Consider the following 19,755-nt stretch of genomic DNA (forward strand, 5'->3'; position numbering starts at 1 on the left):
AGCCCTCTAGACCCTCCCTCAAAAAGTAGCTCCCATGATTCTCTAAGAGGCACTCACATTCCTACCTTACTACAACACTTGTTAGTGAAAACAGGAGAGGAGGGACCCGAGTGGTGGTGCAAGCAGTAGGGTATTTGTCTTGCACGTGCTAATCTAGGACAGACCTCGGTTCAATCCCCCAGAGTCCCATATGGTTCCCTGAACCAGGAGCGATTTCTGAGCACATAGCCAGGAATAACCCCTGAGTGTCACCAGGTATGATCCAAAAAGCAGCAAAAAAGAAAAAGAAAAAAAAGAAAGAAAACAGGAGAAAGAAAGGCAATAACAGATTTAAATATATATATAATACTGTAATAAAAATATATTATATAAATTAATAAAATAAAATAAAATAGAAACCGGAGAGATAGCACAGCGGTAAGGTGTTTGCCTCTCATGTGGCTGACCAAGACAGACCCCAGTTTGACTCCCCACATCCCATATTGTTCCCTGAGTCTGCCAGGGGTGATTTCTAAGAGAAGAGCCAGGAGTAATCCCTGAACGCTGCTGTTTTTTGACCAAAAACAAACAAACAATTAAAAAAATAAATAAAAAAAGATATAGATAAATAAAACAGTCTGGGGGGAAAAACTGAGATATAATCTATCTATAGAGGATTTTGAGTAACTTGCTCCATTAAAAAAAATAAAAACATTCTGTCCTGAAGTTCCTGATTTTCACCCAATCTTTCCACCTCCGTGGGTGACTTATCCAAATGTCTGTGATTCATTGGAGAGGGAGTAAATCAGGGATTTTCTTGCATGGAGTTTCCTCCCCCGTCTTCTCCTCCTTCTGAGCCCACTCACTTCGGGTGTATGATCCCATGACAAATTTCCTCCAACTTGCAGTTCAGAAAGAAGTCAGCAACTGTCACCAGGAAAGAGGACACATGCTCCGACTTAGGAGCCTGTAATCGGCAGTGTCCCCTGAGATGGAAGAGTTTCCAATTCCCTTCAGTTGCCACTTAACTAAGCTCCCTCCTCATCCAGTACCTGGCAGTTCTGCCTCAAGCAGAACTTACAAAATCAAAACAGCCTCCATGATAGAAAAATATGAGTCAGAGGGAGATGGAGAAACTCAGGCCTGGAGGAGAGACAAACTTGCCAAGGTGACCCCAGCAAAGCATATCTTCATGACTCTTGGTGGCAGTGCACCCCTCAAACACATGGATGTTCCACTTAGTACCACCTCAGCATGTCTCTCTTCCCTACATCTAAGTTGAAGACTCAGAGGAGGTCACATTTTTGGAGAGTTGGGGGTGCAATGGTTGCAAAATCACAAGAATGTTGCAACTCCAAAAAGATTGGGGATCACTGCTCCAAGGAGAATCAAGATGATCCTAAGAACTCAGTCTAGACAAGACACACACAGGAATTGCTTGAGGGGCCGTTTTAAAAACCTTCACTACCAGGTGACAGGGTGGCCACAAGTTCCCACAGAAAGAATCTGACAGAGGACATCACTTCAACATCTACTAGGTCTCAGAAAATCCCAAAGACAATAACTCTGAATATGAAAATGCTGTGTGCTTTCACAGGCACATACTAATAAAGTTAAGGTAAAAGTAATAGGAGTAATTTTTATTATTATCATTTATGGCAGCCATCATCATTAGCATCATTAACTTTTTGTCGGCTTACTCTGTACTTTCACTCTGTCACTCAAAGACCTGGAGAAGATATTGGGGGGGGGACGAGGAGGGCAGGATAAGAACCTCAAAAAAAGCACAGTCAAAAAAGCACACCCTTACACCTCCACTCCACACCCACAGAACAGGTGAGTTGCACAATAGAGTGACACAGGAGTACATTATGCCTGTGAGGTCAGTGAAAACCTAGCTACTGTTCAAGTCCCTACACACACACAGCATTTGCTTCTGGCTGTGATCTGAGGCTGGAAATCCTACTGGTGAGTTTTTGTTTGTTTTGGGGCCATACTTGGCTGTGCTCAGGAATCATTCCTGTCTCTAGGCTCAGCAATCACTGCTGGCAGGTTCAGGGGACCTGATGTGATACTGTGGATTGAATCCAGGTCAGCAGTGCACAAGGCAAGTACTCTACCCACTGTACTCTATCCTGGGCCCTTACTGGTGATTCTCACAGAAACCAAGTTCATCCTGCTGCTTCTTGAATCTCAAAGAAAAGTCCACCAGCCTGCTCACATGGTCCTCTGAGAGGAAAGGAAATGCCTTTCTCAGCCATAGACTTCAGGCTGCTCCTTCACACCATGCCAGCCAGCTCACACACATTCAGTCACCCTACACTAGAAGCTGTGTAGAGACAGCCCCGCTGCTAAGGGGGTCTTCTCTTTCCGGGACAAAACAGAGTCTGAGCTGCCAGCTTCCAGCAATAGTGAGTGATTGCCACCAGGACCAGAGGAATGATGGTTCTATAGCTCCTGGTTCTGCCAGAGTTCCTGCCACTAAACCACTGGCTGACTGTCCTAGTGATGACAATGCCAACACTGTACCTTCTTACCTTTCCAATCACTCACTTTACGGGGTCCTTCACCACTAACTGACAGAATCTAGACACAGATCCTGCATGGAATCGCTGAGAGACTCCAGATCCTGGAGCTGGGAGAGGGCTAGAACACATGATTTGCACACAGAAGAGCTAAGTTTCATCCCTGGCCTCCATGTACCTGAACACTACCAGGTATGATCCCCCCACCCTTCCTTCCAAAAGCAAAAGGCCAAATTCAGACCCTAGGCAAGTTTATATTCTATGGTTAACCCACAGCTAGACGATTGAGAAATTGCCCTGAAAGAGGCCTGTCTCATCCTGTCAGGACCCACAACCCCCTTACCCTCTTGCTGTTTTTCACTGCCTCCTCTCCTCAGATGGGATCACTCATCTAGACTTTGTCTGGCCCTAGGGAGAAGGGTCTCTGATAAGATACTACCATTAGGGGGCCAGAGAGATAGAACAGTGGGCAGGGAAGTGTCTTGTACATGGCCAACCTGGGTTCAATCTACATGGCACTCCCCATACAATCTTCCAAGTCTTCCAGGAGTAAGCCCCGAGCACCCTATGGTGTATCTTCTAAACAAACTCAAAAACCACCACTGGCTTCTAGGTCCACTGCTACAGTGCCTGAAGTGTAGACACACAGACACACACAGACACATAGACACACAGACACACAGACACACAGACACACAGACACACACACACACACACACACAATTTTAGCAAGGGGAGGCTGTCACATTCCTGCTGGGGGCCGGTTCTCAAAGTCCCAGCCAGGCAGCCAATCCCTTGGGCACTAGGACAAAGACCAAGTGCTGGAGGCAGGAACCTGGTGGCTACACCTGCAGTCTGGGGAGAGGCATTCCCCAGCCTGGAAAATATGGTGAGGTCAGGCCCTGGGACCAGCCTTGCTCACACCTGCTTGCTGGGCCCTGGGGCTTGCTGTGCTCATCAAAAGAGCTCTATCTTCCCACCTCCATCTGGGGAATGGGCTGGTTTTAGTATTTAGTGCCCAGGGCTGTTTGGAGGGTTAAATGAGAGTAGATTAAGGGCTCATTCATTCAAGCATGCAAGAAGTTCAGTGTCATTCCTGTGTGAGGCTTGGTGCTGGAGAGACATGGGAAGCAGAGAAGCAGCACCCAGTATTTGAGGGTTTATCCTTTCTCCCAGGGTAACAGTCAGTGAGGGGCTGATGAAAATGCACGCACCTGGTACAGGGCAGTCCTAAAAGGAAATATCGTATGGACAGAAGGACCAGACCTGGCCTCTGGGAGAAAGTAATGGTCTCAGCAGCAGATCTGAAGAATGCACTGGAGAGCCTATGAATATACTCCAGACAGAGAGAAGAGTGAATTCATGAACACTTCCAGCCAGAGGACCATGAGCTGATCCAGCCAGGAAGATGATGTGTTGGGCAGCAACAGTGACAGTCCTTTAATCGCCACATGGTCTGGGATATCAGTGCAGTCTCTGACTTTGAAGGTCCCTCCCCATCAAGCAAGTAAATACTGGTCTGAGGATCTATAGGCCCACAGTCCTCTAGGCTTCTCCCTCCTCTCTTCCAGCCTACCCACTCTTTTTTTTTTTTTTTCAGCCTACCTACTCTTAAAGTAATTATGCCTGGAGATGCCCAGCAAATGGGTGTATAGAGTCCCCTAGACAAAGCATAATGAAATCTCAGGTGTTGCTGGCATGATATCACAATGGTAGGGCATTTGCCTTGTACATAGCTGACCCAGGACAGATTTGGGTTTGATTCATGGCATCCCATATGGTTCCTGAGCCTGCCTGCCAGGAGAGATTTCTGAGTGCAGAGCCAGGACTAAGTCCTGAGTGCTGCCAAGTGTGGCCCCAAAACAAAACAAACAAGAAAGAAACCTCAGGTATACTGCAATCTGTCCAATCACACACTGGGCCTCTACTTCCTACCAAATAAAAATGAATATTCCTTGCCTATTGCCTATGCACAAAACTAATACAAGAGTTCGAGGGAGAGGTCAGAGGGAAGAAGCAACCCTGCTTTCCCAGACAGCTCTTCAAACACAGGGGTGAAACAGAAGTGAAACAGAACTAATTCTACAAGTAGGATCTGACTTGGGACAAAAACAGAACTGTTTTTTTTTGTTGTTGTTTTTGTTTTTGTTTTTGTTTTTTTGGGCCACATCCGGCAGTGCTCAGGGGTCACTCCTGGCTGTCTGCTCAGAAATAGCTCCTGGCAGGCACGGGGGACCATATGGGACACCGGGATTCGAACCAACCACCTTTGGTCCAGGATTGGCTGCTTGCAAGGCAAACGCCGCTGTGCTATCTCTCCAGGCCCTGTTTTTTTTTCTTTTAATGTCAAAATCATGCAGTAGGAATGAAATGGCCACTTCATCCCTGTGTCACTCTATCCTATGCATCTAACAGCTCATACCATTGTCTGACCGGAGCGGCAAATCAATGGGAAGAGAGAGGACTCTTTTAGCACTCAGAGTCAAGGCTTGGAAAGGCTCAATGGGCTGGAGTGCATTGTTTTCCTTCAATCTCCATCACCAGGAGTCCTTCCAGCATTGCTGAATAACCCCCCAATTAAGTAATTTCAAACACTTTATAAAAACATGGACCTTAAGGACCTACTCTCAAAGGTTCTCATTTCTAATAAGGTTGAACAGGGTACAGACATTGACATTGGCATTTTTAACTGCATAGTTGATTCATAGTTGGTGTCCAGTGGGAACTGAGAGTCACTCCCTTGTCTGACCAACCCTAGAAGGTAGCGCTGCTGTCACACCACAGCCAACCAGCACACAGGGAAGTTGTCTAACTCTTCAGGCCACACAGCAGTAAATTGGCAGTTAAGATTGGAATTGGGTCCTATCGACCCAGTTACTAGCTTCATCATTTCCTGAGACTAACCAGCATTTGCTACACTCTTTCTAGAGCCCTCAGCCTAGAAAGGTAGAGTCGTGACTATAGAGAGGACAGACAATAGAGCTCACCTTAGGGAACTGGGAACTTTCAAACTGTATGGCACAGCTAGCCAAATTGTTCATTCCTCTGATATAATGGAGGAATTCTTTGTACTTATCCTAATCTTTATCAATAATCAAATTTTTCAAATAGACTTCCTAATTTAGACTGTGGCAGAAAGTGCTTTTCCTTCTCTTCTCCTCCAAGATCACTGAATTGAACATGCCTTTCCTTGGGGCCAATCTGCTGCCTCTGTGACCCTCAGTCTTGTACTTGCAGACACTAATGTACTCAGGTGAGACTCTGTTGGGACTCTGCATGCACAATATATACATGCACACGTATGTTTGCACTCACGCACATGTACGCATTCACCCCCAGAGCTAATTTGCTGCTTCTAATGCCAAGGGGCCTGGATGCCAAGCTTTTAAGAACTGTGCTACAACTAAGAGTAAACAGACCCCAGGTAGGAGGGGGGAGCGGGGGAAGAATGCAGGAGAAAGATTCACTCCTCTTATGCAACACTCAGTTTTGGGGAGATTCCAAGGAAAGACTCACAAGCATGGAGGCAGAGCTGTTGGGTAGGAGATTGTGATCCTTGCTCTCCAGTGCCCTTTTGTTTAAGTAATATGCCTATTACTTACTGGGGGGAATGTATTGGGACCAGGCCTAGCAGTGCTTGGGAAGTACTTATGGTTCTGTACTGGGGACTCTCCTGGCTATGCTGGGGGGACGATTTAACGCCAAGGATAGAACCATATGCAAAGCAAGCACTAAAACCCCTTAACTATCTCTCCAGACACCCCCCCCCCTTTTCAGAACCTGACTTTCTCAAGTGTGCAGGTCAGCTTTCACTGTGCCTCCCGTGTAAGCAATTGTCCAAAGGACAAAGGTCCTGGAAGACCAGCGCCCAACCCCCCAGCCTAGAGATCTACACAATGGCTCAAGCATTCCAAAACTGCCCTAGAGGTGTGTTCTGCTAGGGGCTCTGGACCTGCAAAGTGTTGACCTTGATTCCTTTGTGTGCAAGACTTATCTGGGAGGTAAGTGGGGATGGGGAGCTACTTTTTGTTGTGTGTGTGTGGGGGGGGGGGGAAATCATGCAATTTCCTCTCCCATTCATCTTAGCACAGTTGCTAGCACAGAGGCCTCTGGGGCTAGGTAAATAGTTGGTATATTTTCTGGAAAATCAAACCTTTTCTTTTCTTTTTTTGGTTTTTGGGTCACACCCAGTGGGGCTCAGGGCTTATTCCAGGCTCTGCACTCAACGATCATTAGTGATGGGCCCAGGGACCATATCAGATGCAGGATATCAAACCCAGGTCAGCTGCAAGCAAGGCAAGCACTCTAGCACACTGTATTATCTCTCCAAGGACCAAACATTTTCACTCAATCAACAACTATTTCTGTCAGTCCAAGAGGAGGCCAGGAACCAACTTGATTATTTTGGTTTTGGTTTTGGTTTGGGGCCACACCCGGTGATGCTCAGGGGGTTACTCCTGGCTATGTGCTCAGAAATCTCTCCTGACTTGGGGGACCATATGGCACGCCCGGGATGGAACTGCGGTCTGTCCTAGGTTAGTGCATGTAAAGCAGATGACTTACTACTTGCGTCACTGCTCCAGCCCCACCAACTTAATATTTTTAAGTTTTGCTTTATTTTGGTTTGGTTTTGGCATTAGGGTCACACCCAGTTATACTTAGTAGCTGCTCCCAGCATGGTGCTCAGAGTTCAGTTCCAGCAATGTTGGAGGGACCAAATGGTACTAGGGAATCAAAGCCAGTGCTTGTGCAGGCAAAGCAATAACTTCAGTTCTCCCAGCTCTCCCCCGGCCTATCCCTGCAACTATGAAGGACCTGAGAGATTGATGGTGAGCCTGCAGGATGAAGTCCCTCTCCTTGGGAACTCCAGTTCTGATTGGACACAGATAACAGCAAAGAATAAACACATAAGGGCTGAAACCAGTCCTGCACTAACAAGGCTCTAGGGAAGGGGAGAGAAGGGAATAGAATGGCATATGAGGGGGGAGGTCCAAAAAACGTGATTGTTTTTATTATACAATTCCTTCCTGCACCCTCACTTTGGCAGGAAAGGGACTATGCAGAGTGCCCTCCACCCTGTCCTTACACTCTGTTCCTTCTCTCCCACATCCCACTCACTTCCGTTGAGCCCCCTGGACGAAGCCAAGTAAGAGGTCCCTTCCTGCTGACCCTTTCCCCCATTCCAGTCCTTCCTGTAATATTTCAGCCACTTAGCCACACCACACTACAAGATCTGCAATCAGGCCATCTGAGGTTCAAATCCCAGCCTTTCTACTCCCTGTCCATGTCAGGGGTCTCAAACTCGCGACCCACGGGCCGCAAATGGCCCTCCATACAACATTTTGTGGCCCTGCCCTAGAGGAATCTTTTTTTGTTTTGTTTTGTTTTAGTTGTTTGTCACCTCCCCCCCCCCCCCAATGTTTAAGGCTTACTACTGACTTTGCACTCAAGGATCACCCTGACTTTGCCTCCTGTGGCCCCCAGGTAAACTGAATTTGAGACCCCTGAGTAAGTGGAAGAGAGTCCCACACTCCTTATCTACCGCTGTAAAACCTCAACAGGGAACTGAGGCTCAATCCAGGATAATGCACCCCAACTTTCCAGGCTGGGAGCTGGCACAGACTCAGCTTTCACTACCAGTGGCTCTCAGATTTACTATTTGCAGTGGCAATTAAAATCTTTGCTGCCTTATTACTTGCCAAACTTCTCAACAGTTCAGTCCAAAATCTCCCCTTCAGCGCTGGGAGGAACCCAGGACAGATACCAATTCATCCAGGTGATCATACGGAGAGAAAACAGGGTATACAAGGTGTCTAGTTGTCTGTGAGACCAGAGGAGGGTGAGAGGCAATTTCTGGGGATTGGGAATTAAGAAGCTGGCACTAGACCCAGGCCACTCTAGTGGGGAGGGAAAAGGGGGCAGACCCCTCATGTAGCGGCCCAAGTGGTGGTGTGGCCTAGGAGCACAGTGTCAGCACCAACTTCTGGAACTGACTTCAGCCTACTCTTTGAAAAAATGGGCAACTTCATGGGGTTCTTTAAAGACTAAAGTGACTGCATATCTGAGTAATTTAGCAACGGACCTGGCAGAGTGATGGTTGGATAGACTAGGATTTGTTAAGAGCTCCCATCACAACTGCTGAATGAGAGGATTGAAGACATGGCCAGAGTGGCCCCCGATCCATGCAAGGGCATCGTGATCTTCTCCTGCAAAGCAGAGAATAGCACTGCACAGCCACACAGATCATGGGGAGATAGGTAGACAGGCACACCTGGAGAGCTGTGCCCTGAGGTCAGCTCTGCTGATCATGTATGGTGAGACTGCATTAAGCAAGGGTTTGCTGCACTCAGTGCCAAAGCACTAGGGCAGAAATCTGCCCCAGTGTCCTGGGTACCATGCTTCCCTGCCAGGAGCCAGCAACAAAGGCTTCAGCAGCCACGTTACCAAGGCTGTTTGCCATGGCAACACCAGGAGCCACTCCTGGGCCTTGCACTGCTCAGGGCTGGTTTCTAAGTCTCCTTGTTCTCCCTCTGCTAAATGACTATGTTCTGCCAGGCAAGCACAAGGCAAAAACATGCCGCAGAGCTGCCGGGGAGCATCCATCTCAGCCAAGCAGCTAAGTTCCCAGACAGCAGACCCCAGACAGGTTAGTCCCGGTGACAGAGCCAGCCCTGACCAAGCAGACAGTTCCCCAGGGCCTTGGCCTGCCTCTGCTGGGCGAGGTAGACATTCCAGGGCTGCTCCTTGGCTGCTCTGCACATTCAGGGGAGGGCATGGAGTTGCACAGTCTCAGGCTCTTCTAGTGCCCTGAAACCTCCAGTTCATGTTGGTGCCATTGCCCTTGAGTAGTTACCATCTATTAAACACTTGCCATATGTCAAGCATTGTTATCAGCATTCTTTATCTTCTCTGGTAATCCAAGGACACGCCATGTTCAACCTCAATTCTGCATAGACGATAACCAGAATCAGAGAGGTGAAGACACTTACTCAAGGTTGCACAGCTAGTAAGTGGCAGGCCTCAAAGTCAAACACATGGTATGATCCTTCAGATCCAGAGTTCTGTCTACAATCTGATGTGTCTTCTCCCCTCTTCCTATGGCTCCAATTTCTCTGTTTCCTGGAAGTCAGTATTGCAACACCTGCTAGGGCTAGATAGGATTTCTCTTCTGTTTGTTCCTCCAGAAGTAAAAGGGAAAGAAAAACCAAAGTTCTCTGAAAGAGGAACTTCAGGGCCTAAATGAGATGCTCAAAAAGGACTCTAGGGCCAGCCTTACATTTGACCTGTAGATTAACAATGGCCCCTACTGACGAGCACTTATACATACTTTCTAGGCACCATATCCTCTAGTCTTCACAAACACCCTTTAAATGCTGTGTCCCATTTTCTAGGTTGAAAAGACCAAGGCAGGGCTGGGCAAGGGCTTCAAGGGCTGCTCAAATTCAGACAGGAGTCGTGAGTTATATCCAGAGCATCACATGGACCCCAGAGAGACTGAGCAAAAAGCACTGGATATGAGCCAAAAAAGCAAGACAAAAACCAAGGCACAGAGCTAGAGAGATAGAACAAGGTTTACACACAGCTGACCCTTCAATCCCCAACAACACAAATGTTTCCTTGAGCCCTGCTAGGAAAAATCTCTGAGTACAACTTGGGATGGCCTCAAAACAACAAAGATCAAAGGCACAGGATTTGCTTTGTATGCAGTTGACCTACGTTCAATCACCAGAACCTCTTATGGTTTTCCAGGAGTGATTCTTGGGCAGCGTCAGGAATAGCTCCTGTAACTCTGCCAGATAAGACTCTAAGTAAACTGCCCCAAAATTATCAACCTAGATTAAATATCAAACACACACACACACACACACACACACACACACACACAAAACAAAGCACAAAATATGGTGACAAGGTCCAATGGCTTGTCCCAATGATGCTCAATCCTAATTCTCAACACCTTCACAATGACCTAAACAAATGATGAGGGGAAATATTTGTTTCTGTACCCTAAAGATAGTAACTACAGGCCGTTAGGGACAATGATCCCCGGTGAGGGAAATAACTGCCTCTTCACTGTCTACCCTAACTATCCTAACTAACCTATCCGCTACCAAACCAATGCAGGTAGTTTCCAGTTTCAGGAACCATCATCAGGTGGGAGCCCCTAGGAGATGTTTCTGCAGAGCCTCCAGTTCTGCATAATTTAGCTCCCCATATATTTATGTGCTGAGACCCTAAGGAGAAAAGCCAAAGTTCACATGCAAGACAGAGTCAATGTGCAAGAGAAACAGGTGCTTGGGATCTAGAAACAGAAAGAACAGAAAAAAAATGGGGCCTGACTGACCAGAGGCCCACAGCAACCTTGAAACCCACAATGGAGGCCAATGTGCAGGGCCACTGGACTAGCCCATATAACCCTATGTCCACCTCCCCTCCAAGACTTTGAGACTAGGAAACACTTGGTCAGGAAGCCGGAACCTGGGCCACCCCATCCAGGTTGCTTCTCCTTTGTGAAGCTATTGAGGAAATAAAAGAAAGATCTAATGTTCTCAATGCCTCCCCATCAAGTCAGGCTGAGAGGGAACTACTCAGAGTAGACTGACAAATTCCAAGGTCCCGAGTGATTCTCCTAACCGTGAATGCCTTAATTTCATTTTACTGACAAACCGGCCCTAACCCTCATTTCCTCACAAGTTGACATAGTGTGGGGTGAGCAAGAGTGGCCCCCAAGGAGCACGGCTACAGCTGGAGACTGGGAACTCATTGGGCCATCACGCCCCAGTATCCTTCCATGGCTCTGACACTATTCACAGTACAATGTGCAAAATATAATTCTTTTCAGAGAACCTGATTGCTAATCTCCCTTCTGAATCATGGTTAACCACAATGCTAGTCCAGAATAAAAATACAAAAATTTTAGTTTTTATTGAAATTCATTTAGAAAGATGTGTGAGAAGTAGAGGTCAGAGTGACAGCACAGCAGTAGGGTGTTTGCCTTGCAAGCTGCCAATCTGGGACAGACACATGTTCGATTCCTGGCATCCCTTATATTCCCCCAAGCCTGTCAGGAGTGATTTCTGAGCACAGAGCCAGGAGTAACTCCTGAGCACTGTCAGGTGTGGCCCAAAAATAAAAAGAAGGAAGGAAGGAAGGAAGGAAGGAAGGAAGGAAGGAAGGAAGGAAGGAAGGAAGGAAGGAAGGAAGGAAGGAAGGAGGGAGGGAAGAAGGGAGGAAGGGAGGAATGGAGAAAGGAGGGAGGAAGGGAGGAAGGAAGGAAGGAAGGAGGGAAGAAGGGAGGGAGGGAGGGAGAAAGGAGGGAGGGAGGAAAGAGGGAGGAAGGGAAGAAGGAGGGAGGGAGGGAGGAAAGAGGGAGGAAGGGAAGAAGGAGGGAGGGAGGGAGGAAAGAGGGAGGAAGGGAAGGAGGGAGGGAGGAAGGAGGGAGGGAGGGAGGTAAGAGGGAGGAAGGGAAGAAGGAGGGAGGGAGGGAGGAAAGAGGGAGGGAGGGAGGGATGCAGGGAGGGAGGGAGGGAGGCAGGGAGGATGTTAGCAAGGCTGGAGAGTTGGTTTGAAAGCTGTAGAGAAGAAAAGTGTGAGTGGGCCTCTAAATGCAGGTCAGCACACTAACAAGGGGATGGGAAGGGCCTGGGTGATAGTACAGCAGGTAGGATGTTTGTCTTGCACATAGCCAATCCCAGGTTAGATCTCCAGCATCCCAAATGGTCCTCCGAGCACTGCCAGGAGTAATTTCTGAGCTCAGAGTTAGAGACCCCTGAACACTGCCAGGTGTGACCCCAAATCCAAAACAAGCAAACAAAAATAAGCCAAGGGTATGGGAGTGGGGGTACAACTGAGGTTATCCACAGCCTGTCATTAGTCACTAGTTGCCCTTTTGGGCAACACAGACTGAAGACACAGAAAGAGCAGCAGTGGGTTAGAGTGATAGTACAATGGGTAGGATGCTTGCTTTGCATGCAGCTGATTCAGGTGTGATCCCCCCAGTATCACAAATGGTCCTATAAATCCCTCCAGAAGTGATCCCTCAGCTCAGAGCTAAGAGTAAACCCAGAACACACCTAGGTATAGCACCCCCCCCCCAAAAAAACCAACAATCTAAAACTGAAAAAAAGGAGAATAAAAAGACAAGAAAAGCAGCCAGCCATGTCTGTCATGGAGACGATCAGAGTCTAGGACACAACAAAGGAGGATGTGCCACATGTTTCTGGTGGGTCATGCAGGCACAAACCGCCTGAGAAACCAATAAAATAGCTTGTCTTCCCCAGTGGTTTCCAGAATAATTCTGAAGAAGATGGAACTAGGAAAGATGTTTTCTATTATTATTTCTATTATATGGGGCTTATTATATACCAGGCATTGTGTTTGGTGCTTCCAATCCATTTTGTCCGCTCTGCAACAATCTTATGGGGGAAGTACGGCTTATCTTTGTCTTTACACATGAGGAAATGGAAGTTCAAAAGGGTCTGTGACCACTTCACCCTCCCTCTACCCCCAAAGAGGTCTCATATAGTTAGCAAATCATAAACCCAGGCCCTGATCTTGAGTGAGCTTAAAGCAGATAGGGCAAGACTGGCAAGCATGACTGTGCTGGATGGAGCGGATAGGCCAAAACCATGCCAGAGAGCCATCTTCAAGTGGTTTGTGCTTTGTTATGCTGGAGCCCTAGGTTCCATTGCTAGCACCATAGGATCAGGATCCTCTGAGCAGCTGGGAGTGGCCCCAGAACACACCAAATAGTAAATAAAAGAAAAGCATGCCTGGGGGCTGGGCCTGGCAGAGTAAGGAAAGAAAATTGGAGGAAAGGAGTCAGAAAACAAACAGGAAGAGACTGTGTTTGGGTAAATCAGGATTCCAAAGGGATGGCAGACAACTCAGGATAAAGCTGGGACCTAAGTATCTAAAAGGAGGTTCAAGTTTAGGATTTACGGTGAAGGTACTGGGGAGCCCCATAATATATGAGCAAAGGTGCCCTTGGGGCCCCAACAAGTAGGAGAGACTAGAGTCCAGTGTGGGAAAGATTTCTTTGGGAGAGACTGCAGAACCCAGCTGTGAAAGAAAACATTGGGATCAGGAGACAGGTGAAGCCCCAATGGTGATTCCCACCCTGTACTGGAACTCCATCAATTGAGGACTGGATGGGAGGCCTAGGATTACAGCCTAGGAAAGACAGTACAAAACCTTGATCATTCTTTTCCAAATGACTTCTTTCAGAGTCCATTGCCAAGAATTGCCTCTCCCATCTTTTTTAACATAAGAAAGAACTCATAGACATAAATCAGTACTATATAGAATCCAGTCCTGCTTAAATGGTTAAAATACCAAGCTAATGACCATCCCAAGCTAATGTTCATATACATACATAAATAGGATATATAGTATATAATACTGTTGATATATTGTGTAACATGTTCTATATTATAATTCTATATAATTACCTAATATTAAATATAGTATATAAAAGTCAAGTTGATGTTCCAATCCTTCCCTTTCCTCCAATTCCTTTCCAATCTTGGGTGTTAGAGTCTATTAGCCCCATTTTAAAATGAGGAAATGAGATCTAGAGAACCAGTCAGGACTATGAATTCTCTCTTCTATCAATGTGTCTTCATTTGCACAAGACTAGAAAACTGATCAGAATGTGGTTCCTGCCTTTCTTGTTGGGGAGCTCAGCAGTCTAGGAAGCTGGGCCATTGATGCTGGCTCTTGCACTTAGAGCAGTGTAGGAGGACTGTCTTCACAAGTCAGTGGATTCTCTGACCTCATCTGCCAAATGGGATGAATAAGATACACATGCTACATATCTTGGTGAAGCCTGGATGAGACTAGAGGTTTAAGGCAAATTGGAAGGTTCCACAGAGTACACCTAGACACTCAATAGATATGGTTGGCAAAGTGACTTGATGGTAAAGTGAAGGAGGCAGCTATCAATCTGGCAATGTTCAGACTGTAACTGAACTTCTAAGTCCAAGTGCCCCTTGGCAAGGTCATTTCTGACTCCAGAATTCCTTCTGTTACTCCAGAGAGAAGGAAAAGGTGACTTCCATGCTGGCAATGCAATGACAGGGGTCGTAAGGGCTGGCTCCTCACAGAAAGAGAAATATGAGTCAAACCCCACCACCACCAAAACAAACAAACATACATACATATGTTGCTGGGCCATTGCTTTTCCTGGGGTTCTCAGTATCTCAACTACCTATACCAGCCCTAAGACCCAGTAACCAAGGGACCAGGCATCAAGAAAATACAGATTCCTGGAGCCATGGCTCTTCTGGGACCAGATGAAATGTTTGTCCCTGCTCCCATATAGGTGAAGAGTGGGCCAGACATTCAGCAAATGCTGCACTTTAACCTGCAGAGGGAAGGCCTGAAGTTGAATTGGCTTCCCCGAAGCTGTGAAGGCAGCAATAATTCTAGGCCTTTCAAGTGAACACTAGAATTTCAAGTCATTCTCTACCATCATATCAGGCGGCAGCTGTGGCAGGGCCCCCTTCCTGATGGCTCAGATTCAGATTTAGAACTCTAAGGGATACCAACTGAAATTGGGCCAAGTTCACAAACCCAGCATTTCACAGAAGAGTCCCACATAATCATGTGAGGCAGAAATTCGGCATCAAAAGGATTCAAAGAAACGTACAACAAGGATGGCAGTATTTATTGATGAACAGACTGGTGAAAATAAAAAGCAATGAAAAATGCCAAGAATTATCAGTGTATGGGGAATTGACATTACTACAAGTGCTAATAAGTGTGTAAATTATCAAAAATCTTTCTAGAAGGCAGTTCAGAAATGTGTTTATCAAATGCCTGCAAAGTTTCCTTTGACAGAATAATTCCCCTTCTAGGAATTTAAATGGAAGACACATGCACAAAGATAGTTATTTCAATATGGCTCACAATAGCAAACACATCTATCAACAATCTTAATGACAGGGGCCAGAGCGATAACACAGTGGTAAGGCGTTTGCTTTAGAAGTGGCCAACATAGGACAGACCCCGGTTCTAATCCCAGCATCCCATATGGTCCCCTGAGTCTGCCAGGAGCAACTTCTGAGCACATAGCCAGGAGTAACTCCTGAGCACTGCTGGGTGTAGTGCAAAAAAAAAAAACAAAAAACAAAAAACAAAAACAAAACCCCAAAAAAATCAACCCACCACAATCTTAATGACTGAGTACACATTTTGTTTACCATCAATGAAAGACTAAAATGAAAAAAACAAGAACAAAAACACCCAGGTTTTAAGATGAACATTTATTTCTATTGCAAGAAGGACATACAGCTTATTAATTTGGAGGAAGGGGGAAATAAAGCAAGATACAATAACGTTTTCCAATCACAAAACAATGATTTTTATTTTGGAAAAGAAGTTGGATCTATAGTAATAGAAGAAAAAATAAGCAAACAAGCCTGGAAACACAGGAAAATTAGTTATACTTTGGGTAAGATGACAGTTTCCATTTTTTCTGATTGCAAAACAGCCCTTTCTAACAATTCTATAATTAAATATTCTTAAGTGATAAGGGGTTAAGCCAGATGACTTACAAAGTTCCTGAGGACTCTGACAATCTGAGCTTCTATGCCTGATATCCCAGGAGACACTAACTCCATATTTAGTATGGGCTTTGCAGGGTGGCATTACACACAGCTGCAGCCCTTTGCATTCTCCAACCCCCCTCCCCCATTCTCATGCCCAGCTGTCTCTCTGCCCAAATTTGTGTACCTAGTCAAGAGCTGAGCAAAGGCATGCAGCACGGTGACAGGTGCCATGGGGACACAAAGAGATGAAAAACACAACTCTAATTCTATAATCTTACCGGGACACAGGACTTACATACAAAATGCTTGGTTGTGTAACCAATCACGACTAGAAACTAAGAGAGAAGGCAAGGCAAGAGGATGGGGTTCGGGGACTGCTACAGAGAAGGTCCTGCAGATTGGACAGGAAGGGAGCTACAGGCAAGCACAGCCCAAACAAGCAAAGGTGCAGTCAGTAAACCCCCCTGTCCTTTGGTTTACATGCCCCTTTCCAAGAAATTTGCCCAATCCCAGCTGCACTGAGTTTATGAACGTTGGCCCAAACGGGTAAAAGTTAAGTCTTCTAAAGTAGGAGTCCTCCCCCATTTTAGCCCGGATTATCCACCAAAGATAACCCAGGTCTTCTGGTTAAATGATAATATATTGCCTGGATTCACTTTCCCCACCCTTTCCGATGGGGAGAGATGGGGGAGGGAAGGGTACAAGGAGGGCCTGGGGGGGGGGGGGAAGAGAGGGAGTTGCAAGGGGATAACCCGACATCGCACATGCAAAGACAGCTCACCCCCTCTACGGACAGACAGACTGGCCGGCAGGACCGGCCCCATTTGACAGATGGAGGAAGAGAGGCTCGGAGGAGGGTCAACAGTGGCTTGCTCCGGGGTCACGCAGCTGGAGAGTGGGGGAAGGCGACCCCACGCAGGCCTTCTGACTCCAAGTCCAGTGCTATTTCGAGGTAACACACAGGACCTGGAGTCAGGAGCCCTGGGTGGCTCTGTCACCCGCTGGCTGCGTGGTCCTGTCCAAGACTCACAGCCTCTCGCTCTCTCTCTCTCTCTCTCTCTCCCCAAATGTAAAACGAGGCGGCCCTGCTGCAGGGACCGCCCAGGTCCTCTTCGGGCTGGACGCGAAGCCCTTCTAGGGCTGACGGAGAGGCGAGGCTCCCCTCCTATCGGTTAAGCTTCGCTCCCCAAGTTGGGCCGGCCGGCGGAGCCTCCCCGCGGTCACGCGATCGAGTCCACCAGCGAACGGCCCAGATTAACTTTCACTGCGCTGCTTCTGCCGCCGACACCCGATTACCCAATTTTCGAGTTTCCTCGGGTGAACTATCTCTCCTGCCGGGCGGGGCGGGTCCGCGGGGCCCCAAGGCAAATAATTAATGATGGGTGAGCCAAAGTACGCGGACGACGGCCGGGCTCGGGTCCAGGGCAGGCAGGCGGGCAATGGGGCGCCAGGTCCCTCCATGCAGCCTTTTTCTTTTTTTTGGGGGGGGGGGTGTCTCTTGCACCCGCGGCTCCGTGAAGGGCTAGACAGGCGCGGGAGATAGATAGGATAGGGAAGGAACTTTCCCAGGGAGAGGCCACCCCGCACCTCCCTCCGACACGACCCTGCAGTCCGTCCCCCCCTCCCGGCTCCGGTGGCCCGTGGAGACGGGACTTGGGGTGCATGGAGGGGGGAAGCCCGGTGCAGACAGACACAGACACGGGGCGAGAGGGGGATCGCGGTGACCACCGCGGGAGCTCCACTGCAGTTTCGTCAGAGGGACAGGGACGCGCGCGGCGTGTGCGCGGGCGCCCCAAGATCCGCGCGCGCCCCGTCCCCGTCCCCGCCTGGACACACGCCGCGCGCTCCTTCCCCGCTCCGCTCCGCTCCCCCGCGCGCTCCTTCCCCGGCTCCCCGGGCCCATCTCGGGGAGCGCCCGCGCCGCCGCCACGAGGCCCAGGGGCTCCCAGGAGGAAGCCCGGCCCGGCGCGCTTGCTTCCTTCCTCCCCGCACGCGGCTCCGGCTCCGGCCCCGGGTCCGAACGTCAGGCGCGACTCCCCGCCCACCGGTCCCATGACAGCTGCGGCCGCCCAGAGGCAGGCAGGCAGGCAGGCGGGCAGGGGAGGACGGGGCGAAGGCAAAGTTTCCCTCCTTCCCGGCTTATGCAAAACCAGCCGGCACCCGCACTCCGACTCCGGGGGACCGAGCCAGCCAGCCAGCCGCGCCGCATCGCAGCGCAGCGCATCCAGCGTGCGCCCGCATCCCCCGGGGGCTCCTCCAGGGCTCCGCGAGCCCGCCCGCGAAGCCCCAACTCCGGGGCCAAACTTTACGCCCGCAACAGGCTGGGTCGGGGTGGGTGGGAATCGGGGCTGGGGCTAGGGTTCGGGGCGCGCGCACACACACACACCCCGGAGCCGCGCGCGCAGCAAGGCATCGGCGCCCAGCACGGCCCCTGCGCCCCGAAGACGTCTCCTCCCAGACGTCCGTTGGGGGCTCGGCTCCCCCAAACACCCACCACCCTCTCCGGTCACGCGCGTGTCGCGGGGCGCAGCTCCAGCCCGCCTCGTCTTGCCTTCCCTTCCCTTCCCTTCCCTTCCCTTCCCCCTGCGACACCGGGCGCGCACCGGGACCGCGCGCCGCAGGGGGACCCGGACGCCCCCGACCATCCGGACGCGCTCTCCTCCTGCGGGTGGGGGGTCCCCGGAGGGCGAGATCGGGGAGGTCCCCGGCTAGGAAACTCCGCGCTCCGGGCCACCGGAGAGAGAGGCAGGCAGGCAGGCAGGCGGGCGGGCAGACCCGGGGATCAGGGCCACCGGTCCACGTGCAAGTCTGCGGCCAGTGCCGGGCGCTTGGGGCGCGCCTGCAGCCCCCCAGCACCGGCCCCAGGGGCCTCCCCAAGCCTGAGCGGGGTCCCCCCGCAGCGGCGTCCACCCCACCCGGCGCCCCAGCTCTGCCGGCGGGGGAGCGAGTGGCCCCTCCGTGCGCGCGGCCAGCGGCCCCCAGGAGCGGAACGGAACGGGGCGCCTCGCGGGGTGGCCAGACGGGGAAGGCAGATCGCCGCAGCCGGGGGTCCCGATCGGGGGTATCCACCCCCGCCGCCCGCCTCCGGGGGCTGCGGCTGCCGTGGGCGCCCGCGCGGCCCCGCAGCCCCGCAGCCCCGCAGCCCCTCAGCCCGGGCCGTACCTGCGCGTCGGCGAAGTAGTTGAGGAAGAAGGAGGACAGCTCGTCGTCCAGCAGCGCGCCGCAGTCAGTCCCCGCCATCTTCCAGCCGGCTGCAGCGTGCGGCGGAGTCGGGGAGGGAGCCGGGGAGCGCGCGGGCGGGCGGGCAGGAGAGCGAGCGAACGAGCGAAGGAGCGAGCGAGCAAACGGGCGGCCCCCGGGGCGGAGGCGGAGGCGGAGCTGCCGCAGGGCCGCCGGCTGCGGGGCGCGCGCGCGGGACGAGCCCCCCGCTCCTCTGCGCCAAGTCGGGGGATCGCGACGCCCCGGCCGCAGCTGCCCCCAGGCCTCCCTCCGGAGGAACGCGGCCCACGCCGGCTGACGGCGCCCCCGGCCCTGCGCCCGATGCCTGCGCAGCAATGCAGCTGAGCTAAGCCGCGGCACCCCCGTTCCCCTCCCCGCGGCTCCCGCGCCAGCGAATCACGTTGCGTTGGCGCGGGGCGGGTCCTTCGAGGCCACCTGCAGTTACGCGGCGGGGGGAAACTGAGGCCTGGGGAAGCGGGGGA

At 50.4% G+C, this 19,755-nt stretch overlaps 1 protein-coding gene across 1 annotated transcript in view; it reads right to left on the minus strand.

The window, feature by feature from the left end:
- The window catches only part of PPARGC1B (PPARG coactivator 1 beta), a 105,684-nt gene extending 86,335 nt beyond the window's left edge, over positions 1-19,349 (minus strand). Inside the window, exon 1 of the mRNA XM_049771804.1 lies at positions 19,217-19,349. Coding sequence (XP_049627761.1) covers positions 19,217-19,294 — 78 coding nt within the window. The 5' untranslated portion in view covers positions 19,295-19,349. The remainder of the gene's footprint in view (positions 1-19,216) is intronic.
- Positions 19,350-19,755: the final 406 nt, after the last annotated feature.

This window comes from Suncus etruscus, chromosome 4 (assembly GCF_024139225.1).
Source record: "Suncus etruscus isolate mSunEtr1 chromosome 4, mSunEtr1.pri.cur, whole genome shotgun sequence".
Lineage (NCBI taxonomy): Eukaryota > Metazoa > Chordata > Mammalia > Eulipotyphla > Soricidae > Suncus > Suncus etruscus.